The sequence below is a fragment of the Megalops cyprinoides genome, chromosome 13 (genome assembly GCF_013368585.1).
Source record: "Megalops cyprinoides isolate fMegCyp1 chromosome 13, fMegCyp1.pri, whole genome shotgun sequence".
Classification (NCBI taxonomy): domain Eukaryota; kingdom Metazoa; phylum Chordata; class Actinopteri; order Elopiformes; family Megalopidae; genus Megalops; species Megalops cyprinoides.
In genome coordinates, this window is record NC_050595.1 from 34,052,881 (window position 1) to 34,080,288 (window position 27,408).

The 27,408-nt window shown below is 42.1% G+C and overlaps 1 protein-coding gene across 1 annotated transcript; it reads right to left on the reverse strand.

The window, feature by feature from the left end:
• Positions 1 to 11,425: 11,425 nt before the first annotated feature.
• On the reverse strand, positions 11,426 to 25,679 carry limd1a (LIM domains containing 1a). The gene is made up of 8 exons (XM_036543364.1): positions 25,556 to 25,679; positions 24,078 to 24,179; positions 15,311 to 15,378; positions 14,648 to 14,710; positions 13,967 to 14,097; positions 13,601 to 13,652; positions 13,397 to 13,465; positions 11,426 to 12,072 (listed from the first exon to the last, which is right to left on the reverse strand). The coding sequence occupies exons 1-8, from the start codon at positions 25,677 to 25,679 to the stop codon at positions 11,920 to 11,922; spliced, it is 762 nt and encodes a 253-aa protein (XP_036399257.1). The 3' UTR covers positions 11,426 to 11,919.
• Between the last annotated feature and the right edge of the window lie 1,729 nt (positions 25,680 to 27,408).

The following is a 27,408-nucleotide window of genomic DNA, read 5'->3' on the forward strand; positions in this document are numbered from 1 at the left end:
TATTATTGATGTTAGGATGTTAAAGGCTACATGTTGGCTAAACATAGTTACGTTGTTTAATCTGTTAATACTAAAAGCACCTTTCCAAAAAACTAAACATTTACCCCCTGAATTTTTTCCAACCTTCAGCAACACTTTTAGGAAAATTTGTTTGTTTTTTGTTACAATGGCTAAAGCTGATCATTTCAGAAGTAATGTCATAAACATTACATGGGGAAAAAACTGAAGGTTTCCTGTGCAGTGTTGCCATTTCAGAGTAGAGTAATGATACACACATCTTCCTTAGAAAGGTCAACTCATCAGAAAATGGTTTCTTGTACATGGTAAATCTGAAGGCTGTAGACACCCCCAAAGCCCACGTAAGCCCTGGTTCATTGGGTGCTTATGGAATCACACGATAAGCTCTGAACGTCTTCTGTCATCTTTATTAGCCTTATTGGGCTTGTCAATCAGTTGCACATGGGTTCATCTTTAGCGCAGCCTTTGGCCAAATGTTGGTGCATCCTCTTCCCCCTGCTCATTATGGCAACAGCACAAATTCCGCTTTGTGAGTTGAAGTGATGGCTGTCCCCACCACGGCACTCCTTAAATAGATCTCCAAATTCATGATGATACATGATACATTTCACTGATGTTCTCCTGAAATACAGCTGCTGGTTTTCTCACAAGCAACAGTAAATTGTATTATTTTTATTTAGAAAGCTGTAAATATTCTAGTGGAAGCTAACACTACTGTACTTATTTCTACAACAGGCATGCATGGGTCTATGTAATTAATCCCAAGGTATACTGTGGAATTGTAGTGAATTATGGTTTAACTTCATGCTCATTTGCTCATTCACCAACACTTGAGAACTAAAATGAGTGTTCAAGGCTCACCTCTCCCCTATCGACATTGCCTGCATCATTTGTGTTTATCATAGATTTGCATTAGATCAACTGTTGCACACCCTGTCATTCATTTAACTGTCTGTTCTGCATGAAAAGTGCAGCTACCCTTTGAACCCTTTGACACCAACTGAACATCGATAACTTGAAATGGGGAAAGAAAACTCCATTAATAACAGTTCAAAAGCAAACAGCTCTCACATGGCCTGGCATCTTTTGGAGTCATTTCTTTCTGCCTCCATGTGTTTTTGTATTTTATTAGAATGAACTAGGAAGCCAATGGATTGTAAGAAGGAAATGATTGAATCAGATCCAACTCCAGTTTCCCACGGCTACTAAAGTTATATAATGGTTAGTTTAAGTCTGTGGGTGGGGGTAATTATAGTGCTATTATAACAGGCCCATGGGGAGGTCCCTGGGTCTATGTCTTTTGGCCTGCCAGGTGTGACTATGACATTATCTGGGATGCCGGCAAGGCCTTTCTTACAAACAGTTTCTTTCAGTGAGGGTTCTGTTCATTTCTGCATACTTGCTGGACAGCTGTGGATGCCTATTGGTCCTTTCGTCAGGCACATCAAGTTTACAAGTGATGTGATGTTTATTCAGCTGGCCTCTCGGCTCCTTTTGCCAGCAGTCTTGTAGCAGGGCCAGCCAAAGCTCCAAACACCCCCCCCTTCTCCATTAAACAATCTCAAGTTGTAGCTTTCGCAAGCACACAAATTACAGACAATCTGTGCTGTCTCGAGAGCATAATCATTTAGTCTAATTATGCAAATGGTGTGGTTTATTCTGGAAATTATTTGTTTTATTGTTAATCAAGGGGGATAAAGGGGAACAGGTTGAGAGTAATGATGGATTTAAAGGTAGTGTTTGGGCTTCCCCTGTTTCCAGCTCACCAGCCGCCACTGCCTGTGTATATGTACTGTTGGCTAATGGAACGGCTCACTGCTGACTTTGTTTGGAACTTTAGACAATCATATTCACAGTGAGTGGTAGGGGATCAAAATTGTTGTTGCTAGGATTTCTTCCCACTTCATTTAATGTTAAAGGGTCCAGCCGTATGTGCATCCACTAGCACAAGCACTAGCCACTGAGATCCTGCATTGCTGCAGGCTCTCGCACGCACATAAACATGTTTTGTGCAGGAGGCTCTTTGGGTTGTTGGCCAACACAGTGCCGGAATCCACCATAAATCCTAACACAGATAGGTATCCCTGAACTTCTGACATCCCCAAACTGACATTACACAGCTGGTTCTCCTGTCAGGTGTTCAGGAATTTTAAGTAGCTACATCCCAACATGACAGAACCACTTAAGTACTTTATGTGTTGTCAAAATGTGGAAATGTATATAAAGACAATACATAATATCTTGTTGACTGGCTGGACGAATCCTGTGTGACAGATACAATCCATAGAGATGACCATGTTGATTGTCATGGGGATATAAATATTTTGAAGTTATTTAATGTTCTCATTAAATGTGTATCCAAAAGCCCACACATTCTACTTTATTGGGACACTGTCTACTACAGGGTCAAACTATCAAGCCATTTAGGTAAGTCTTAAATTTACATTTCATATATAGAAATATTTGATGCAGATACCATGTCTGCTCTCATCATATTCCATATGTGGGTAATGAGCTGACAAATAGGTTTTAAATCCCTGCAAGATGGCAATGAACGCTGGTCCTCCACCAGCCCTTACTGAATCCTTCTTTCTCACCGCACTGACACCGATACCAGCAAAAGACAATGGTGCACTGTGATTAGTGCCCTTTATTAACTGATTAACTGAGTTGCTTATAAAGTATTCCAGTGTGGAGCTGCGGCCCACCACGGAGTCCCTCCTTTCCGCCTTTGATCATTTTATTAGCACTGCCATGATGCTTTTATCTCCCATCCTGTGCAGACACGACCAGCATTTTTTGCCCTGACAACGGCAGCGCCATTCACGTTCGCCCTGCGGCATTCTCCATCCCCACATTTTTGGAATTCCAGGCCGGATAACCACCACCCCCTCCCCTCCCCTCCCCTCCCTTCCTCTCCTCTTGGAATTTAACGTACCGTGTTCTTGACGCAGAATAGAGAAGGCAAGCGCCACAGTAAAGGACGAATCACATATCTTGCCACACCCACCTTCTCTGTGTTTCCTGATATATTGTCTTTTATTTTAAATTACATAAACCGATGAGATTATTTATATATACACCGTTATGAAATTGCAGATCTTTTAAATGTAAAGACAGAAATAACAATAACATAAATGTGACTCTTTCCATCTGTAATGTGATCTTTCAACAAACAAAAATCCAGAGAAAAAACAAATAGTTCATTATTAAGGGAAAAAAAACCACAACATCCTGATTGCATAATTCTGCACATCCCACCCAACTAATACTTTGTGGAAAGCACATTTTGCATTTATTACAGCAGCAAGTCTTTTTGAATAAGTCTCTAGTAACATTGCACATCTAGACTCTGGAATTTTATCCCACTCTTCTTTGCAAAAAAGTTCCTTCAAATTGCGAAGGGATCTCCTGTGTACAGCTCTCTTTAGGTCATTCCACAGGTTTTCGATGGGATTGAGGTCTGGGCTCTGACTGGGCCATTCCAAGACTTTGATTTTCCTTTTCTGAAGCCATGCCTTGGTCGACTTGGATGTGTGCTTTGGGTCATTGTCATATTGGAATGTGAAATTCCTCTTCATCTTCAGCTTTTTGACAGAGGCAGCAGGTTTTGTGCCAAAATATCTTGATATTTGGAGCTATTCATTATCCCATCTACCTTGACAAGAGCCCTGAACCAGCTTAAGAGAAGCAGTCCCAAAGCATGATGCTACCACCACTATCCTTCAAAGTTTGTATGGTGTTCCTTGGATGATGAGCTTTATTGGCTTTTGCGCCAAACATATCTTTTACAATTTAGGCTGAAAAGTTCAACCTTTGTCTTGTCAGACCATAGCACATTTTCCCATGTGGTTTGGGGTGACTGAATGAATCTTTTGGCATAATTTAGACGGGCTTGGATGTTGCTTTTTGTAAGAAAGGGTTTCTGTCTTGCCACCCTACCCCATAGCCCAGATGTGCAGAATACGAGAGATGGTGGTCACATGTAAGGAGTGACCGGTACCTGCCAGAAATTCTTGTCGCTCCTTCAGTGTTGCTGTTGGCCACTTGGTAGCCTCCCTGATAAGTTTTCTCCTTGTCCTTTCATCAACTTTGGAGGGTCATCCTAATGTCTCTGGGGTGCCACATTTTCTCCACTTATTGATGATTGGTACTTTTCAACAACTGGCTCAGCACACTCTGTAGGGTAAGCTTTCTGCGCATGAACAGAGTTGCTCAACACCACCTCCTCAGTTAGTGTACTAGCTATTGATGGAGACAGATGATGGATGGAGAGTAAGTAGTTTGGTTATAATCTAAGAGAAGGACTTGGTTTGTCTTGTTTTACGTCTTCTCATTGACTGTAAAAAGTTTAGAAAAAACATAACAGACTGCTTTCCCTTGCGTTCTCATCCAGAGTAAGTTATAGGCTTTAATCCCAATTCGTATGATGGGCTCCCTTAAATAAATCAATTTTTATTTGCTTATTTGTATCGTTGTATCGTGTAATGTTATACAGTGACTTAAGCCCCTTTCAGACATGCACTGAAAGCCGGAACGTATCCGGCGCTTATCGGGAGGAGCTGTATGTGAGAACGCAAATGTCTGAATCAGTCGGACCGGACGTGACGGACTTCGTTCTGCCAGCTCCCTAGCACAAAGTCTGTCTCATGTCGGAGTGAGCCCTTGTGTGAATACAGCAGGTCACGTTCCGGAGAATTCACCGCGAGCGAGTGGGCGTGTTGATGACGTTTCTATCTTTCTATCATGCGACCCGCGCGAAACCGGAAGAATACAAACATCTGCCTCCTACTGTTTTCTGCGTGCCTGTGAATTGCTTTCCACTGTTTCATTGACATTGCGGATGCCTCCAAATGCATGCTATTTTGAGTCCAATGATCGTTTAAGAGATAGTTAGCTATAGCTATACTGCCAAAACTTGTCTCTTACGATGATTAATAACGTTGGTTAGTAGTTTATTATCTGGTTAGTAGCTAGCTAAGATGTAGCTAAGTAGCCTGATAGTGATAGGTGTAGTGAGATAGGTGAACTGGTGACCTAACATTACATAGCTAATAACAAAAACTTACCTTCCTGTTATAATAAATGTATAATTAATAATAAATTATGTGTACGGGTAGCACCATTTGGATGGCTATGTGTGATTTTTTATAGGCTACCCAAAAGTACAATAGCTATGTTCGCCTTCTCCTTCTCCGTGCCGCATTGTGTCCGTACCACCAAAAGGTAAGACAAAAGAAAACACCTGAAAACACTTCAACTCGCGAATGATTTCAAGCGACAATGTAACATACTACAAATGTAATCATTAATGGTCGCATACTGGGTACTACACTGAAAAATAGCATGCAGTATACAGTATATACTTGTGTAGTAGGCAGTACACAGTATGCAGTAGGCAGTTTCGATTACAGCCACTGCGACTTATGGAGCGTACTTTTTGCGTCATGTCCTGCCTCCTGCACGCTCTACCCAGGCGCCGCCCCTCACTTAAACCAAACCGGAGTATTTCCTGTAGGTGAGAACGCGTCTGTCACGGACAATCTCCTATTGCGTGCTACATATGTCTACATGTGTGAAAGGGCAATTCCGGTCAAGTTGCGGACCTGATTCCCCTTGTCCGATGTTAATATGTGAAAACGGCTTTAAAGAAACCTTTTGTAAATAGCTGACACTAGCTAACTAAATGGAAAATGTTTTTGTCGGTCAAGTTCAGTTCAGGATGTGCAGGGGATAACGTTAAGATGGCTAACTAATGTTAATTCGGCAGCCTATTTTTGTGAGCAAATATGAAAAAGTAGGCAAAGGTTGTTTGATAAAACAGAGGAATGTAAAGTTAATGTACTTCCCTGAGAATAATTTCTTGCTTCCGCGTGTGTATGTGTGTTTATCAGTCAGGTCTGAGCTTTGACTAAATACGAGAAAAATGAAAATAAAAATGGACATCACGTGCTTTTTCACCAAACGCCAGTCTGTGAGTAGGACATTCCCAGCTGTATAATAATGTTATTAAAAATGATTAGCTAATAAAAATACACTTTAGATAGCCTAATTAATGAAGGTCCAATGAATATTTTGTATAATTTTATCATTAGGCCACAAGCATAAAACACAGTCTACTGAGGGTGGCAGCAACAGGATAGGAGGAAACGTGTTTGGGTCTTTTTCAAAGAGTGGATGAATAGACTTGTGTGACAGCGAGATTTTACTGCTATTATTTCATGCATGTTTGTGATATGGGAGGTGCAGTAAAGTCAACTAGAACCAATTTAGAGCTCATGTAATGTAAAATTCATCTGTATAATCATACCAGTGGCCATTGGATATTTTCTATTTTGTTTTGGCCAAATACTGCTAATAGCCTATGTCTGTTTATTATTTGTATTTTCTTTCTTTCATTAGAAACTCCTCTGTGCTGTCACAGAGTAATGGTACAGTCTGAGTTTGAGTAGGAGAATGGTTTTGATTTACATGTGTGGATTCAGTTGCTCAGGGGGCTGGTAAAGTGCATACAGGTATGTCTGCCTATGCTCTCTCAGCTGAGTGAGAAGCACTTTGTAACCCGTTGTAAATAGTACCATTTTGAGTCTGCTGCTGAGTAGTTCTCTTTATTTCTTTTTATTTTGAAGTCAGTTTCCTTTTTCTCAGTTTCCTTTTTTGTATATATTTTTATACATACATTGTTCAGTAAACCCATCCTTTTTGATACCGTCAACCCTGTCTCTGTGAGTGCTTTTTTATTTTTTCCAAGACATATTTACAAGATTTTATTCTGTGATATTTTTTTCAGGATATGAGTAAAGAATGTTGTCTAAAATGTTCTTGCAAGGATAGGAAAATGTTTGAAGCACACCAACATTAATTCCTCCAAATTTGTAATTATTGTACACTATTATTGTACACTATTCTCTACAAGTAAGTAAATCTGATAGATTAGATCCTATGTAATAATGCCATTCATCTGATAGATTAGATCCTATGTAATAATGCCATTCAGAATAAAACATATTTAGTAACATTTAGAATAGAACCAAGACCCTGTGATGTATTGCTTTAATTGTTGTCCCCGTCAGATCTCTACTGTAGTTTGGTTTCAAAATTTACCATATTATAACCTCTGGTTCACCTCCTTTCTACACATTCCACCCCACCCATGTGTCCCTAACAACTTTCAAGTCAAACCTACGCCCTTGAGTTTTTTATTTAAAATGTTCCTAATAATTAACTATTTGTTTTTTCTCTGGATTTTTGTTTGTTGGAAGATCACATTACAGATGGAAAAAGTCTGACATTTACATTGTTATTTCTGTCTTTACATTTCAAAAACCTGCAATTTCATAAGGGTGTGTAGACTTTTTATATCCACTGTAGAGAGAGAGAGACAGAGCGAGAGAGAGAGAGATGTATTCCAATAAAATCTGAGTGCAATCTTTTTTGGCTGTTTGAATCGAAAGTATATACCGTACAATCCTCAGATACACTCCTCGGGATATTCCACAGAGCACTTTCAATAAACAGATAGACAGTATTTCCAAAATGCAACATGATACTGGTTTACACTAGCTTTCACAAAATGAATGCTTGTAGAGAGAATGCTTTGCTACATAATGAGTGCACATGTACTGGGGATGGCACTGAGATAAAGACACAATCACCACTGCCATTTATATCTTTTCATATAGTCTGATATGTCACATTGATAATTATTTTTCTCAATATTTTTAAAGAGGCCCTACACCTAAGTTGTCAGGGCTCAGGCACGGACTCAAACGCAGACCACGAGTGCTCAGGTTCCAGGCGGTTTTATTGGAATTGTAGGACAAGAGTGTAATAGCAGAACAGGCAGGGTCAAAACCAGGCAGGCAGTCTGAAGGCAAAGCAGGGATCAAAAAACAGGAACAAGCAGGGTCAAACCGGGCAGACAGGCAGATCAGGCAATCAGGGCAAAATGGCAGGCAGAGACGAAGTCGAGGAACAGGCCAGGTCAGCACAGGAAACTCAAGACAGAATAACAGGCGGGAAAGAGGCAGGCAAAAAAAAAAAAAACACTGCAATGAGCTGGCGACAAGCAGGGTAGATATAGGGCTGGGGTGACAAGGAGATGAGATGCAGGTGGGCAGGCAGGCAGGTGGAGGAGATCAGGTAATCAGGTGGGCCAGGACAGGGCGGAGAGCGGCCAGGGCTGGAACACAAGGAAAACAGTAAACAAAAGCACATGGACCACATTGACAGACAGGGAGAACACCAAAACAGCCAGGGGGCCGGAGTACTGACATAAGTCCTAAAGCATATAGGATAATGCCTTCCCTACACATTGAATTAATGAATATCTGAATACATTACATTACATTATCCAGAGTGACCTCCATCACAATAGAACATAAGTGTATCCATTCAATTTAAATGAGCAACAGTGTCAGACCAGGCTCACAACACTCCCAGACCGGTGAGTGTCAGCATAACACTATTCAAGCCCTACCACAAGTTAACTTGTGCACTCTTGACAAAAGCCAAGTATACTACCCTACAACAGTCCTTAGAACACAAATTCGTAATACATCATAATACTAATGATGTACTATGAACATCAGATGCAAGAAGTAGCAGGTATTAGGGAGTGGGGATAGAAGTGGAACCAAGATGCAGTCTGAAGAAGTGGGTCTTCAGTCTGTGTCAGAAGATGGCCAGTGATTCCGCTGTCCTAACCCCTGTGGGGAGTTCATTCTACCACTGAGGGACCAGTACAGACACAATCCCAGTACAGGGATTGTGTCTGAGGGGCACTGACAGAACTTTGAGACTTAACATTTTTTAAAAACAGACAGGTATACAAGTGTACATACAGATGTCAGAATTACCTTTATCTTGTCCATCATAATATTTAACAATCTTAAAACAGTCCAGAAAGAAATTACATTGGTTTTTGGCTACTTTGGACATCACATTTTGACTAGGACAGGAACTACTGTAACATCTATTTACATCTGTCAAATTAGATCCAGCATCTTTAAATCCACTCCTAAATCACTGAAGACATGAAACAAAGGAAATGTGAGAAGAGCTCCCATTGCAACTGTATGTATGAAATGTGTATGTATGTAGTGTGAGTCCCAGGATAATAACACACAGTCTCAAGATCTATTCTTCAAGAAATATTCTCCTACCTTCTATTTTTGACATTAGAGAATTGAGTTTAAATGAATGTAATGTAGTCAATGCTGTTTCCTATTAACTTATTAAATGCCTTCCTTGTCCACACACACACACACCTGTCATACCTGAACCTTATCTTTAATAGGATTTACTGGAAGTATTACAGTAAAGTGTTGATACCACTCTTCCAAAGTCTCCTTTCTGTTCTGCTGGTATTTCCCTGTGCTGTAATATGGAGTGTCAGGTTTCATTGTCCCAGAGACTGATACCTGTGATAAAGGCTGAGATGGTCTCACAAGGATGGCACTCACATGACTAACCTTGCACTTGCGTGCTGGGATGCAATTAAGTTACATTCCATCACAACACAAACAAATGCTGTCTGAATGATCTCATTCTTGGATAAACATTCTATTCCACAGAGGCAACAGAAGAAGACACTGCTATAGCTTAGATCTAAGATCTAAGACCTACCTAGATCTTAAGTTTGTTAGATCTAAGATAACATCATAACAAACCCTCTACTGCAGAACTCTTGCACATAGCTGCTCAGCCATTCACAAACACTTTCGGTGTGTGTAAAGCACTGACACTATTCACTAATGTTCCCTGTATTAAAACATACCAAAATAATGTGGAACAGTCATTTAAATTGCTAAGATAACAGATGTTTATTTCAGTTTTGAGTCCTGACATGGTTTTTTTTTTGGGGGGGGGAAGCAAAACAAAACAAAGCAAACAGAAAAAACAAATCCCAGCAGGTCACATACAGAAATGGACTGTGATTGACACCATGTATAGCATCACACACACCTCACAAATAATGACAAAAAACACTTTAAGTTAACTACAAATAAACAGATCATATCATCTAAGGTTAAATGACACTTCTGACTTTTAATACATTAAATAACTTTTCCACATTTGGATAAATAAATCTACATAACCTGCCTTTTTTCATTGACTGTCTAGGAAATCAAACACTGAGTGATACAGATGCCTTTCACTTACATGTGTTTATTGAGAACTACTTGTAGCAGGAAAAAAAACAACACTTTTTTGTTTGGCTTTATTTCAAGAAATGAATTAATACTACCTTGTTTATTTTGTACAGGTAGACTAGTTACATTGTATACAAAATGGAATCAAAATATTCCAATATATATAAGTTATTCTGGGGTGTAAATGAATGATCTGCTTGGGGTTTCACTGCTCTTAATATTCTAATGGAGAAGTCAGTGGGCTGTTTAGTGTGCTTTAATCTGTAACTGTCTGTGACTTCACCCACATAACTGATCTTGAAGTCATTTATACACTTAAGGTATACTTATACATACATATGTACCCAGTACTTCCTTGGAGTGGCAAATGAATTGGGAAAGTCAGAAATGTAATGTCTGACTTGTAATTAGAGTCCTTCCCCATAGGAAGATTACAGGGAAATGCAAATGAAGAGTGTCCCCTGCTGTTTGGAAACTGCTGGATACACATACCATGTTTAACACTCACAGACTGTTAGCAGTATTGGTAAGGAGTCTGATTTTGGACTTAAATTAAAAGGACAGGCCGTTCTGTTTGTATTGCTTATTTCTGCTCCCCTCTGCTCAGTTTGGCCTCCATCCTTTTGAACTTCAAGAGACTTCAAGTAGACTGCAGACTGCTGTCTGGCAGACTGGAGACTGAGCACAGCAGCTTGGTAATTGTAGGCTGAGGTGTAGAAGGGAATGATGTTCTGTGCTTTAGGCAGCAGGGCCTACTGTGGAGTGTCCTGAACAGTACATAAAGTTGAAGAGTACTCCTCTATTGCCATACAAATGTGGAACACCAGAACAAAAGAACTCAGGTACAGCTATGTTCAGGGCAGGATATTTCTCAGAAGCCTTTTTTTTCCCCAAAAATGTCCTGTGCTCAAACTCAGCTGTATATGTGGCATCCTCCCTCTGATCCATTCTTTTAATCATCCTGCTTCACCCTCAACTCACCACCCCACACTGGACTGTGGACTGTATTTTTTCTTCATGAAAGGTTATGTGATTACAGCAAAGTGGAAGGCTCACTCAGTGGCTTCTGTACATTAATGTCTAACACAGGTGGTCCCAGGGGACTCACACTGCACCAATGAAACCTCCTGGACCTCCATCACATGAAGAAAGAGACACAGTGGACCAATAGCGTACAGCAGTTTAAGACTAAAGACTTCAGTCGTCACATGTAAATAAAACATGTATCTGGTTTTGATAATGTGCATCAAAAAATCGTTACAGCTCTAGTTTCATTGGTGAAAAAGTTTACAGGTTTCTGTAAAAAAAAAAAAAAAAAAATTATATGTATATGTATATTGTAAACCATGATATATATATATCATGGTTTACAACGGTAAGGGGAAGGTGGGCATCGTGCTCTGGTGCTGTGGGGAATCACCACAAGACTTGCAATTTGCTGCTCAAGGGGAAAGAGACAGAGTCACGCCTACGGTGCACTGATGCACCTCACTGACCAATTTGGAGACTGAAAGGTGAATTAAAAAAAAAAAGACAGGAGAGAAATCCACCCTTTCTCGGCTTGGTCACATGCTGTGATTGCAGGGTGAGCCTGGGAGAGATCCTCAGCCATTCCGTCATTGGCTGGAGAGGTTTGCCGGGAGCTCTTGTGCAGTAGGAGGCAGAGGCAGCTCGACGTCCAGCATCTCTCTCTGGGTCTGCCATCTCGGCTGCCCTTTCTCAGTTGCGCTGCACCCTGCAGAATCTCTCACAGTTCAGTGACATGCATGGGGTAGCCCACAGGTGCATGGGGGGGCGCCTGCACCTTGAGCCTGTGGATGTGGCAGCTGTGGCAGAGCAGGCATCCCTCCAGGGGGTAGCAGCGGTGGCCCTCCTCATCGTTCAGCTGCAGTCCGCAGTCCTGGGGGACAGAGGAGAGTGTGAATTACATACTGCATCTGCATCATTCTGTTCCATATGTATTGTACAGACACATGGAAACAACAGCAATAATTACAAGCAAACAAGTTTCTACCTGACGACTTCTCTGTTTATAATTTTGTTCATTTTAGAATTTTCCTTGCCAGACAAATGTCTCTATGACCCAGGTAGGGAGTTGCAAAGCCTCATGCAATATTCCTATACAAAGAGCCAAAATAGGTGACATCTATGCTTTCCATGCCTCCTGCATTCTGCAGAATGCGTCATTTACCGCTAGACACCATAGCTGCCTACAGCATATGACATATTCAAGTCCATATTTAAGTTAATGACAAGTAACCATTTTATCTTTTTTTTTTCCTTTCAGTATTCCCCTTATACCTTTCACCCTTTTTCAAATTTCAAAACCTTCAATTTTAAGTAAGCTTGTCCCTCCTCAAACCAGGACTGCTGAAGCGCAGTGAACACAATCCTTCAATACTGACATACGCTGCCAATGTCAGCATTGGCAGCCTGAAGGAGAGGCACATCTCCAATGATCTCCACTGTCATCTGAGTGTCACCTGAAAAATCAATGTTAACAGCAAAACATTTCTGCAGACAGCAGTGCGTAACAAAAATCAAGAGGCCATTTGTCACCCATGTGGTCAGATGTGTCAGCATTATGAAGGCTGAGAGGGACTCAATGACCCATGAGAAGGGCCAGTATATCTCTAGTAAACAGTAAAATTACATGACTTCATCTCTTCAGGATACACCATTACTCATGGTCCCTGATCATTCAGTCTGTAACCTACAGATGAGATGGTTTCAAGACATGCTGACTTTCTGTTACATGTGATGCTGGAATTATATTCCGACCAAGCTAATGCACTGCATTATATACTGAAAGGTTTATTGGTAACTGTCTGTTAGGATCTACATTCTATTGCACATTCATATACTCGCCCAAATCATGTCAAACGTAATCAGGGCTAGACGACCTGCCTAGATCACATCCAGTTACCCACAGGAACTGTCCTAGAGCAGCATCATCACCATGTCAACGCAGAATCAGCAGCATTGTTATTAGTTTCTCCAGTACTGAGGACAAAAAGAGATCAGACACTAAGCAGGGAGAGCTACGCAGTCACCAGGGCTGGACTCTCACTGTACATGAGGCATGAGGAAGTGTATCACAGCAGAATGGGGGAAAGCATCAGGTAGACGTACACACAAAAGCACCCGTGTGCCAGTTCGGTCTTCTCACTCAAGTGGTGCAACGTTTGGATCAGAGGGGCGCAGAGGGCAGCAGAGGGTCTCACCTCGCAGTGATAGCACTCTACATGGTAGTCCTTGTCCATGGACACCACCCTAATGGTCTCTTCAGAGCCCTGTGGAGATACACACGCACAGCACACGTGCAGTTAGCTGCTCTGAGGACTCCTGCTGATGGGGTGGGTTTGTGGTGTTGCAGTCTGCTTGTGTAGTTGGCAGTGAATCGTTGTGTAGCCCTGTGGTGCATTTACCTGGGCAGGCAGGATAGGCTGGCTGCAGGAGGCACATTTGGGCGCAAAAACCCTATGAGACAAAAAGCATACATCATCACAAGCCTAACACAAACAGTTGCCTTTGTAGCAATTCATTTACCTTTCCACAGGTGCTTCCCTGAAGGAGCTCTAAGTATGGTAATCATAGCTTGTAGAGAGTTGATTCATTCATATAAACACATACTCATCATGATTCTGTCTGCATCTTTACCAAAGGTGATAATCAACCATCTCATTTAGCATATTCATTCATGGCTTCTGAACATCAAATCAGTTTTTGATCTTGCAACAGTTTCTGTTTCATGGTTGGCTCGAGGTAGCTTTTTCAGAGCTATTGCCTCTTACGTGTGGTAGTCCTTCACGCAGTAGATGTTGTTGTCAACATCGACAGTGAACGGGACCCCATCCAGGCCCTCATTACAGATGACGCAGCGGAAACACCCAGGATGGTATGACTTTCCCAGCGCCTGCAGGATCTGTGGACACAGCGAGCACGCGTCAGAGACAGAACTACACTCCCCACGAGGATGCAGCTGAAATGGGGGGAGGTTGCAAAGTGCAGATTTATCAAAAGTATACTACACAGTGATGGAATACAATCAGTCAAATCAGCCTTCTCTGACACACTGTAATGGACCTGCAGTCTATAAATCATAACAAAAATGACACCCCTGAACAAGTGTAATGTGAAACGTGACACTGGAAGCAGTATGGAGTAATGGTAAAGAGCAGGGCTTGTGTTCAAAAGGTTGCTGGTTTGATTCCAATCTGGGGCACTACTGCTGTACCAGCTGAATAAATGTACCTGCTGTGCCAGCTGAATAAATGGACAAAACTAACCTGTGATAAGAGCATCTGCTAAATGATAATAATGTTATGTAATGTAAAACATCAAAGTAGCAAACACAGATTATTCAATCCCAATGAGCCACTTGCAAGGGGTTGAAATGGACCCTTTACACAGAGTGAATGACAGCAGGCAAGGCAGATAAGAGACGGAAACAGGCCTGTTTCTGCTACTCTTACCATTTCCATGATGAGGTGGCCACACACAAAACATTTTTCTGCCGTTTGCTGGAACCCTGAATACTGTGAAAGAGACATGCAACTCAGTATTAATTTGCATTAGTTTTCTAAATGCTACAGTGCTTTGCAAATGTTAAGTGCTTCACTACTTACGATACCAACAAAACAACAAAACTATACCTGCTTTGGGCTTTAATGCTGCGACATACAACTACAGGCTTCAACACAGCATGACAATACCTATTACAACAGTGTCTACTGGATCAGGAAAATTTTCTTATTCCCTGACTGCACATATTTTCTTCTCTTCTTCAGTGTTCAAAACCACATGATGCAGGAGCTACAGACAGTTAGTTCCTACGTTCAGCAGACAGAATGAGTCAAAGAAGTACTCTGAACACAAAGGAGGGCATGTTCCCTTCTCCCCACTTCCCCCATGGAGACAGCTCAGAGGAACAGAATCTGCAGTACATGACCCCAGGGTCATGACCCAGCCTGGGTGGGGGGAGCAGCTGATTTGAGGCAGCCAACACTGTCTTGCTGTCCCCAAAAACGTTTAAATTTGAATGGATACACTTATGTTCTATTGAGATGGAAGTCACTCTGGATAAAAGCGTCTGCTAAATGCATGTAACGTAATGGAATGTAGTTACTATTACTTACGAGGAAGTCCTCTTCACAGTACACCTTGCCATTAATGTTGTAGAAGGCTTTCCCCCTCAGCCTTCTCCCTGGGAAAACAAAAGCCACATTACGGTGAACTAAAGGCACGATGCCAGGTGAGGTGTGGCTGAGAGACCAGGTCATACCTCACCAGGGACCTGATGCAAAGCTTGCCATATGCTATGCCGTATTGCCTATGCTGTCGTCCTATCAGCTCTACCATCTCAGACAGAACACTTCAAGGACTGACCGCAATGAAAAGGAATCAGAAATGAGAAGGCTTCCTCCATACAGTCTGCGAAACACTGACACCAAAGGTCACCAAAGGGACCTTGAATACAATCCACAGGGTGGCATTCAAAAACACAGGGATGCTCAAAAGCCGTATCATGAATAAAAAAAATTCAGACCAACCACAGCCCACAGACTTAACACAATATCATTAGAACTGCCAGAGGAAGAGTGTGCTGATGGAAGTGTGTTAAGTGAGTTGTATTTCCCCCATGTATGCAATTTATTCCATTAGGTTATTTTCAATGACTTGCTTTTGTGAAGGATATCCTATGATCTATGAAGTCAGCTCCACTAGAACATGTCATAAATAACTTCTTTTTACCACTGAAAGTCACTCCTCTGTAGCTTTTTTTAGAACCAAGAACCGCTTACGTCAGGGGTTGGGGGCGGGACCAACAAGACCAACTAAAACTTTGTGACTGCCATTTTTACAAAAACCAGAGCTAGTATAGCGTCTAGTCTGCCTAAAAAGAACAAGAAGAAAAAACAGTTTTTTATTTTTCAAATGTTTTGCCTTGTTGCCAGCCAGCTATGTATTTCTTAGCTGTTTAGCGAGCTACTAATTTCTCACATCAATGTTACGAATGTAACATTGATGGCTAGCTAGCTGTTGGTCAGCTAACATTACCTAAGCAAGCATAGCTACTAATTTTGTAACATTGATGTGTTGGGTAATGTTAGCTGACCAACAGCTAGCTAGCCAGCTACCGTGACCTTGGTAACAGTAGCTAGCGCTAGCATGCTACTTTATAACATTGCCATTGACTCACCTACCAACGTCACTTAACATTTGGCTTCACAAAAGGCTAACACTGTATAAAGTGTAGTGGACAAGTTTGTTTTTTAAAGCACTTGTTCTTTTGTTTTTGTTGTTGTTTGTTCTAGCAGAAAAGCAGAAACATATACAGCAACGTAATGACATGGCTCTATGGTCGCTCTCTAGCCTGTGGAAAAGCAAACCCCCTCCTGTTAGGGCTCTCTGCAATGTCCCTGTCTGTATCATCCTGCTTATGCAGCTTTGGTCTGTGATTTTGGCCATTTTCTCATTTCTGTCCTCTCTTGCCATGTTTTTATGGTCCTGTCTTATGCCACATTTTGTCAATTGTTGGCATCTACCCAGATCCTTCATTCCTTGTCTTTCAGCAATAGGCAGATTCCTTGTTCTGATATTATACTTGAACTCTATGGATATTACTTTAATAATCACCAATATTCTTTTATGGTGTCATGGGATAGATTGCAAAACTTGTATAATATTCAGCAGTATACTGGCATGTATTCACGTAAAATGCAGGCAAAATCCAACATCACATGCCAAGATCCCTCTCTACTCATCTAAAAATTCTCAAAGAGATTCTCTCAATGACAAGGAAGTTGCGTAAAATGAAAAAGCACAGCACAAAACATGCCTTGGTGGCTTTTGTCTTCAGTGGCTGCGGATGGCAATCGGTTGTGCGCAGGTGACCATTAATGTCAAAATGTGAAGCCCTAATGCAGTACAGACTATCATCTTTTCGTATACTGCTTCTTGATTGCCGTCAGATGAGAGATATTCTGCACCTTAGGGAAGCACAATAAATCACTGTCTTCACTGTGCAGACTGCCTTGCAGTGTCTTTAAGAGGAAGAAAAACTGAATGTAGACTTTCACATGGTACCTTCTCTCTTACTGTAGAGAATACAGCAGGTTTCCCTTGACCTCAGGCCAGTCACATAACAATCTTAGTGTTCACTTTTAAAGTGGCCTCAGCTCCAAGAACCCAGACCCAATTCCTTACAACCTGGACCCTGTTGGCACCAGAGTTGAGGTCAATCCCATTTCAATTTATTCAATTCAAGAAATTAACTGAAATTCATTTCATGAGCTGAAAATCACCAATCATTTTCTATGAAGAGTTTTTGATGAATGAACTGAATTTCAGCTTATTTAATAAACTGCATGAAAATTGGAGCTGATCCAGGCGATAGTTGGAACACTGCAAAAGAACAGTCTGCACTCAGTGGGTTTGGCTGCAGGTTGGCTTCCCTACGGATGAGGGGGGGTGGTATATCCTTACCACTGGGCCCACTGAGCCAGCTTTAAGTAACAGGCTCACAGCTGCCATTGCTAAGCCTCACAAACACTGCTTTGGGAATACCTGGGACTTTTACGTAGCAATGGCTGTAAAACACATGAATCACAAATTGGAATATCAGAATCTTCACGTCAGCTCAGTCTGTCATAAAAAAAAAAAAAAAAAAACTTCTACAGTGTAGACAAGCCCTGGTAAGCACACACAAACCTACAAACGGTCATAGATACACACAAAGGGTCAAAGGTTACAGAAATCCAGGAAAATGCAGGCCCCTACTGCTTGACAGCTGCAGAAAGGCAAATTTGACCAAGACTAAGTGGAGCCAATACCATAAGCCAATCATGTAACAGTGCCAACTCTGCACTGAGAGCTACACAACACACAGAGCATCTCACAAGCTCTGTGTGTGTCACAGCCTGGTTAATCATGTTCTCCCACCACCATGTGGTTTGACCTCCGGGCCTCAGCATAGAAAGGTCACAATTTGGAGGGTAATTTCTTCCTTTAACACATTTTGGTATTCAAACTGTGCCAGTATGTCCTGACAGCCACCTGAAATCAATATATAGTTATTATACTTCCTCATTATAAATGTGGAACCCACAGTTCCCTCTTGCCAAGGGACCAAATGCAGGTTTATGCATAGCAGGACAGAGAAAATGAACACAGTGATTACTGAGATTCAAATCTGTATGTTCCTAGGATTCATGCTATACTTTCGCTCCTCAAAATAAACAAACTGATAATATAGGCTGCTGTTTTTTTAAGGAAATTATTTTTGGACAATCCTGAGGGATAATGAGTAAAATCCCCTCAAATACTTTTTAATTGCTTGACAGAGGCATTGATGATTCATGGGGATGTCTAAAACATATTTACAAAACCTTCATTTCATACAGCAATATATTTCATACAGTACTGCTTTAGAATGTGAACCTTCAACCATCTGGTTTCTAGTTCAGTTCCACATTACGGCATCTAAACAGTCTATGAGTCAGGAAACATTCTGAGAGATACTTGGGGGGAAAAGAATCATTTTTGGTTGAAGAATCAAACATGAGAGACGCAGCAACACAGAGCACAGTGCAGTTAACGGTCCACCACTCTTTGGCCCAAGCGAAATGCAGCCTTCATATAGATACTGGCACTATGCTAGCTACAGAGGCCAGTTCAATGAAAAGACCACTGGTGTGACAAGCAGCAGTGAATATAAACAGAGAAGACGTTTTAAAATATAATCTGTTGCAAGGAGGGCTTCATCATCATAACACCAACGACAGTCTAGCTGGAGATATGCCAGTCAGAGCCGCTGGTGGATAAATGCCATGCTGAATTATGTACATAATGTACACTGTCAGCACAGCTGTACAGGAATATTAGCTTAATCAATATAGTTTTCTATTGCAACATCTAGTGGCTCTTTTTACACCCATCTCCTTTTTACCATCTTGACGACTCAGCATAACTGACTTTAATGTGGTATGACATGATCATAACACGCTGGCATAGGCATGCCATTTGTTGTGGATGAAATGTGCTCCAACCTTTATTTGAGTGAGTGAAGTCAGACACACTTTCTGCCCTCATTAGTGCTGTTTGCACTGCGTACGTTTGTGTGAGCTCATGGCTGTATGTCGGTTCTGTATATTTGTTGAACAGAAAACAGCACAATGCTGTTTGCATGTTATTCTTCCCACAGTGTGCTCAGTGGCTAAAGGGATCGAGTCGATAGGCGGCACAGATGAGATAACAGCACTGTTCCCCTGTGGGCCACTGGGTCCCTGCTAGGGCCGGGACAGAGAGCTCCAGTGACCCTGCTCAGTGCCCTGCCTAAGGGCAGCTCCTGCAGGCTGAACACCATCATCCTTGACATATCACTTACCTCAGCTGTGTTAAGTCCATGGCTAGCTCACAGTGTGGAAAACAGGAGTGGCAATGGCCCCCTGGCTTATAGAAATGAAGGTGCATTTCTGAGCCACCAAACTGAGGTGTGTTTTAAAAACCATATATACAATCTTGGGAGTCAATGCCATGTGTCTACATATTTGACAATACATCATGCGGTTCAGTTAACTGTTTCAATGATGCATGACTGAGTTACATGGGTTAATTTTAGTTCTATCAATAACCACCTCATTCGTTCACCTGTTCATGCAGCTTACATCATGCTGTTCTTCTTCCTTCGTATGCTAGACTGTTTTCATTTCATAATGCGTTACATTAGTAATCTTTGGATCATGGGGAAAATATTTCAGAACAGCAAACATATCCCATGGTTCTTCAACACTGTAAATGTATCCCATGGTTCTACAGTTAAAGAAGCCTGTTGCTGTTTGGCATACAAGAGAATACATTTGGCATTAATGTCAAAATCTGTTTTTGCGAGACAATGTTGATAATAACTTCAGAGGAGCAATTTTCCCTCTCAGAGAATAAATACTGGAGACTCACTGGAGCCGCACACAGTGTAAGCCTCCACTCAGTGTAGCTATACCTGAGAAAACTCCACATCTCACCGGTTTGCCCACAGTTACCTACATAGCTCTTTTGGTGACAGTCCATATATTCATACTGTTTCCAGAGTGCATTACTCTAAGCCTATTTCTGCTTCAGTTCATAAAAATAGGCATACCATGACACTAGTTAAAATAGGTAGGTAGGTATTTTCGGATATAACTGGGGAAAAGTACTTTTAGTCATTTGATTTTCTGCGGTACTATTATGTAAAATCAATTTTTTTTTAAATTCATTACCTATTGTCTTATACTTTTATGAAAATCCAAAATTCGATGGAACCGAATTCGATGAAATGCTCTCTCTCTCTGATGGCTTTACAAATTCTTCAGCAACTGACTGAAGAAGTAATTAATAAACTTGATTTTTTCAAAGATGTTGATGAACTGCTGACATAGCCAATAATAGTGCTGGTACTGTAATCCATCTTTGAATGGCAGAAAGGAAAGTGCACTGTTGCAATGATTTTAGGCAATTATGAAGAATATCTCTGAGCAACTTTTTGCTGATAGTACCAGGAGATAACAAACAGACGAATTTGTCACAGATTAGGTTAATTGCAATAAACTGTTGTTGAGGGAACATTGCTGGATAACTGGTACAGTACCACAGCTGATGCCAGAACAAGTCAAGGTGAGACAACCACATGTGAAAGAAAGCCTTAAACCTTTCATCCCAACTACCCAATATGTTCTGAATGTGCAGATTCAATTCAATTATATTTGTATAGCGCTTTTTACAACACAAGTTGTCACAAAGCAGCTTTACATTGATCCCAGGCCTGAGACCCCCTGAGAGCAAGCCTAAGGCAACGGTGGCAAGGAAAAACTCCCCAATTAACAGGAAGAAACCTTGAGCAGAACCCAGCTCAGAGGGGGAGCACATCTGCTTCTGGCCGGCACTGGGATGTACACAGAAAGTCAATTACCAGCACTGTTTGATTGGCATTACTGACACCTAGCTACATTTTCATAAGGATTTCTGGGCTCAAGAGCTTTAAAACCAGCTTAAGGGCTGTATCCCAGTGTTTATCACAGTCTGAGTCTGTATTCCCATTGCTAACACGCTCCCTTCCTGTGCCACCACACAAAACACAATTGTCATTAAAAAAGAAAAGGCTATCCCTCTTCGTATGTGGAATAAACGTTAGCATGTGCTGACTGCAAACACAATCCACATGTGACTGCACTGAGTCTTTGATTCAGTTTCAACAGTTTGTCCAACTGATTCTGTGCTCTTTCCAGCTGTAACTCATGTTTACATTTACATTTATTCATTTGGCAGACGCTTTTATCCAGAACGACTTACAAGTCAGGTACAATACAAGACAAGCGTAAAATCATATGGAGTCAACAATATTAGAAGCACTGTATGACCAGGTTTCAATGGTACAAACTAGCAAGTAAAGATAACGAGTGCATTAAACCATTAGATTACGTTTTTTATAGTTTAGTAGGAGACAATTTGAGCCATGACAAGTTCCTTTAGGGGGTAGTGTAGAAAAGGGCCACATGTTTCTGTTTCTGTCTTTGTCTTTGTTTGCGCACAACCCCCACCTCTCACAGGCACTTGTTTACAACTCAGTTGAAACCTGCCCAAACCGGTCCCGCTGCTCCCCTTATCAGCAGGACCCCCGCAGGTAACCTGAGGCACAGGCGCACCCCCAAGGACGGCCCCCAGGTCACCATTTGCCCTTGGACCTGCCCGTATCCTTCGGCCACCAATCAGGGCCTCAATAGGGTCAAGGATACGGGACAATATATAGGTGGTGGTGACCTCCCCCACCTCAGTACCGCAACAATACCTGGGAGGTGAAGAACTGGGAAGACCAAGCCCTTGGGGACCAAGCATTGTGCTGTTGTTGTGTGCGTCTGTGCCAAAGTAAGTAGTATGCCTAAGTTCAACTGGTTGTAATACAATTGCCTGTAGAGAGAGAAGGGTGTGTGTGCATGTTAATTAAGATAGTGTTTGTCCTTGATGTATAAATGTTTCCATAGCCATACCCATTAATGCAGTCAAAGCCTGTATGTCCCATACATGTTATCCCGGTGCAATGTACTTTGCAACACTGCTTGAATGCCTGTTTGTATATTGCACATTTGCAATGTAACCATCAGTCCTGATTCATTCTCCCTGCTTACTCTTCACAGGAAACCACACACATACAAACAACACACACAAACCCTCACATCCACCCATTCCAAATCCCCAATAAACAACTGAACCCGGAACCTCACTCCTGTGTCCTGACCGACACCCCACTGTGACAGCAAATTGGCCTGAACCTAGTTACGGGTGAAACTGCCTCCTCAGTTTCAGGTAGTGTTTCAGGTGCTCAGGTGAGAGCGGAAGAGTTGTTTTCAGATGGTTCTTGAAGACAGAGAGGGACTCGGCAGAATGGATGAAGTGCGGTAGTTCATTCCACCATCGGGGGACAACGGCGGAGAAAGTCTTGGATAGTGATTCTATGCCGTGATGCGACGGGATCACCACGCGCTGTTCGGCAGCAGAGCGTAGTGGTTGGGAGGGAACACAGGGCTGCAGCATTGAGCTCAGGTAGGTGGGTGAAGTTGTTGTTGGTCACCCTGTATGCAAGCATCAAGGCCTTGAACATGATGCAGGCAGCTACAGGAAGCCAGTGAAGCAAGATCAAGAGAGGTGTAACACGAGCCCTTTTTGGTTGGTTTAAGATCAGACATGCAGCCACACTCTGTATCAATTGCAGAGGGTTAATAGTGCATACAAGTAGGGCAGCCAAGAGAGCATTGCAGTAGTCCAGTCTTGAGATGACCAGTGCCTGGACAAGGAACTACGCAGCATACTCAGATAGGGAGGGCCTGATTTTCCTGATGTTGTACAGTGTGAATCTGCATGATCTGGCAGTCGTTGCAATGTGGTCGGTAAATTTTAGCTGGTCATCAATCACTACCCCTAGGTTCCTTGCACACCTGGACAGAGTTAGTGTCATTGAGCCTAGCTGAACAGTGATGTTGTGCTGGATCAACAGGCTGGCTGGGATAACTAGGAGCTCAGTCTTGGATATGCTGAGTTGAAGGTGGCACTCCTTCATCCAGGCTGATATCCCAAACAGTCTTATCATAGCTTTCTAGCTACCCTGTGTAAATGGTTGAGGAGGAGCTGGATCTTGATACAAGTGTCTGCTGAGCAGACATAACGTAATGCTATGGCCCATTCATTGTGTTAGCCCTTTCTTCTTGTAGAACACCAGTGAGAATGGTGTGGTTTGGGTGCAGCTGATAGGAGCGCAGCATTGTGATCAGAACCTGATGGAGTTTATGAGAGCAGAGAGAAGGGATAGGAAGTAAGGATCAATCCAGGAAAGAGAAGGTAAACTGCCCCCCCCCCCCCCCCCGCCAAAAAAAAAAAAAAAAAACAGACATGACATTCCTGCTCCACACATGAAACGCCCAATGTGGGATCAGTCATTTCTGTTCCATCACACTTGTTTGACTAACAGCTTTATCTGAATGTTTATGTATTTAAGGATAATTAACAAGGTATGTTTCTGATTCAAAATGCTAGGGACATGATAGAAATATTCAAGACATAAACAAAGGAAATCTGAGGTGCTCAATGCAGCAGCTATTGGCCTTGGCTCGGTTTTCTTTTCAAGTAAAAGCCAAGTGGTGCAGGGGCAATGTGATAGTCACCTCCCTCCTCAGCCACTCCTCTGAGTAAAGATCACACTGGAGCATGCAAAGGACGTCTTCCCAAACTTCACTCAACAGCTGAGTAACTGTTACTCCCCAACACAGAGCAATGGGACTGGTACCCTACTAAAGTGCAGGGAGACAGAACCCTTATGCTGGAGAGTGCTGTTAAACATAAGTGTAGCGCTGGGAGAGCAGAGGAAGCAGAACTTACCACAGGAGCAGCAGGTGAAGCAGTTGGTGTGGTAGAGGTTGTCCATGGCCTGGCAGGCTTGACTGGCTCCATACACGCCCTTCCCACATTTGACACAGATGCCTGTGAAAGCGAGCAGGCAGGGGTCACTGCATGGCTACGTTTACACATTTACACATACCAAACACCATCAGTCGGAATTCAACCCACTCCTTAAATGAGGGTGCAGCAAACAATATAACCAACAGGTGACATAAAACACATATGTATTGTTATATGTATAATTACGAAACAAGCAAAATGGGTTTACATTTAAAGGGAAGTGAACAGAAAGACATCGCTCAGTTCACTAAGCATACACACTCTGGCAATATATCAGTGCATAACGGCCTGATGCATTGTCTAAGATAAGCTTGTGTTAAATAGTTATGACTAAGACTGGCTGAAGCAGGGTGGATGCATTAGGACGCTAAGACTGTTTGGAGAGCCGTCTGTTTTAAAACCATCTGGTGCACATTTCAGCATATCACCGAACACAGCAAGAAATAAAAGTTAAGCACTATCTGTTCCTCTGTTCAAAGCAAGCTCTAATCTTAAAGCCTCCCTCCACAACAGAGTAAAGCATTTAGCCTATCTACAGCAATATCTACATTTTTTAAAGGTCCATACTCCTGTCTCACAAAAAATCTAGTCGAACTGCAAGTGGAGAGAATGACCACTGTCCATTTACATAGAAACCGCATAACCTTTTATAACACATTAGCTCTTTGCTTAGTGGAAGCGATATATCAACCCCCCTTGACATTTCCTGTGTTTCCATTCTACTTCTGTAAAGATCAGATGGTCATTAAACCTGCAATTAGCTGGTCAGCACCTTAAGGCTTAAATTCAAAAACAAAATACACCAGTACGAGATTTATCATCTTTGACATTCAGTATGTAATTAGTCTGTATAATAAATCTATATTCTACTGATAATTTTCAGAAGATTCACCCGATATTCCAGAGGTAACACAGATTATCAACAGGCCACTTTACTACTCATTTTAAACTGGTAAGAAATGTCAAACTAATAAATCTAGCAGATTAAAAGACTGAAAACAGCAGACAGAATTGACTGCTGCCACTGATGTTAGGTGGAGTAAGGTAGCTTGTTCAGGTCTTGAGTCAGAGCTGAGAGGGTTGAAACCAAAAACAAGGCTTGTGAAGTGAAGCTCCAGTTTAGAGACAAGAGGACTGGGGTAAATCTGTGTATACCCATCCTTTCTGAGCCCTTGCCCCTGCAGCAGAGGAGGAGGCCCGGTCATACCCCTTTATCAGTGAAAAGTCACCCGGCGTGCGCTGGTGCCGTGTCCCAGTGCGCCACATCAAAGTGGTTTGTCTTTACTGGCTGATAAGAGGCACACGGCAGAGGTTTGCCAGGCCATTCGAGCAAGCTCAGCAGTTGTGCAATTTCACAGGACACCATAAACTACAACATACTGATTAGGAAGGCGTACTCTCCAGGTCCAGGCAGCTGCATGCACTGGATTTCACCACCAAACGAAGGGGACAAATCAAGTGGCCTCTTAACATAGGGGTTATTGTTTTCTCCAGGCCAAGGCCACCTCCGTCTATCTCCATATCATGCCCCTGCATTCCAGGCTGCACATGCATCTGACAAGCCCTCAGCTTCATCCATATCTACAAGATACATGTGTTTGTGTTATGAGGACGGGATGGGGCGCTAAAGTAACATTAATTCTGTCTTTGTTAAGCTTCTACAGCTTCTTTAACTCCAAGGCTACAATATCAGATGGGACTGTCTAAATACCCAGCCCCCTCAAAAAGTTCAGAAAACACTAAATTATCCATGTCACCACTTGCGAGTGTAAACTGAATCCAAAGTCATCTTTTATACGGAAAAGGTTTCCTTACTCGATGTCAACACTGTTACACAAGCACACAACATTTGAATTTGGCTAAGTGCAGCACATTCTAAGAGAATGCTTAATGACAAGTTTTTTTTCCTCTCAGTACATTTTAAGAATAGATTACCCATTTTCTTTAAATGAGGCACTTTGATTGGTGTCCTACAGAGGAGCAGAGAAGAAAACCACTGCATCATGTGTAGCATGTAGGACACTCCATGTTTCTACATGTTGACTATTTCAATGTGACCTTTTTCCAACCAGATAACTAAGGTAGGGTGGGTTTATAAGAGACCAGAGAAGTCAAGGTAATCAGAGCTAAGAAACCTTCTGTTTGCCTTTCATTTTAATGGCTGTGCAGTTCAAACAGTCATCTCTGCGCAGTTTTGCTTATCTTGCAAACGTGAGAAAATGATGCAACCTAAGATCACCAGCAGCCCCTCGCCTTGCCCTTGAGAAGCGGTTCTTTCATCATTTCAGCAGCCCCCTGCCCCTCAGTACCAAAGAACAGTAAACTTGGCAGCACACAGAGTGCTGTGCATTTAGTCCCTAATGTTTGCTACCATACAGCATTATTTCCAGCAAGATGGGCAGAGTGAGACGCCCCAGAGCCCACTATGGAAAAACAATTTATTTACTTTAACTGTAGAAGCAGCTGACTTTGTGTTGGAGGATGAATTGATCTGTATTAGGAAAAAGTAAGACATTTCACTAGGGCTGTCCCGAATACCATTTATTGGGCTTCGAAGTTTCGGTAGTAATCAACAGCGAATATTCGAAGCTTCGGCCGGGGGGTGAAGGACTCGGAAATGACTCAGCCAGATATTTCTCCGTTCTCGGCTGAGATGGACGGCACAGCGCTGCAACATGTCTTTCGGTTTAATTAAAGACATTAATTTTTAAGGATTATGTTACTCTACAGCAGGGGTCGGCAAGTTGGCTTGGACTCGTGCCAATTTTTTTCTAAGTCATCAGATGGCGGGCCAGAAAATATATATGGTGTAATCAAAGGGTAATTATGTAATATTGTTATCTTGTGAGCCTCCAGTTACAATAAAATTCAGTTTGAAATGATAAATAAATAAATAAATGTGTTATATTAGCCCCCCCCCCCCCATCGGCGAACATTGTTTTTACTGTTTGTGCGGTTAAAATTGGCTCAACATTTAAGCTAGCAAGTTAACAATGTCGTTATCGAAAGGCCAAAGGAGCAAAGTTGACAGCGAAAATAGAGCATACAAAGAAGTAAGGAAGGACAGATATGCTTTCATCCTACCTGGCTTCATGAATGCCAAGCCTGTGTGTCTCATCTGCAATGAGGTAGTCGCCGTTTGCAAGGAATACAACATTACACGACACCATGAGACAAAACACGGAGCTTTCAAGGTGTCTTTTGCACCCCAGAGTGAAGCACGGAGGCTCAAAATTGATGCACTTGTTGC

Bases quoted from the DNA above. Each gene is read 5' to 3' on its own strand.
- limd1a (XM_036543364.1), bottom strand. From the start codon at position 25,679: ATGGAGATAGACGGAGGTGGCCTTGGCCTGGAGAAAACAATAACCCCT. The intron at 15,379-24,077 runs GTAAGTTCTGCT...TTGTTTTCCCAG, and splicing joins CTTCACCTGCTGCTCCTGTG to GGAGAAGGCTGAGGGGGAAA. The intron at 13,466-13,600 runs GTAAATGCACCA...GTATCTCCACAG, and splicing joins AGCCTATCCTGCCTGCCCAG to GGCTCTGAAGAGACCATTAG.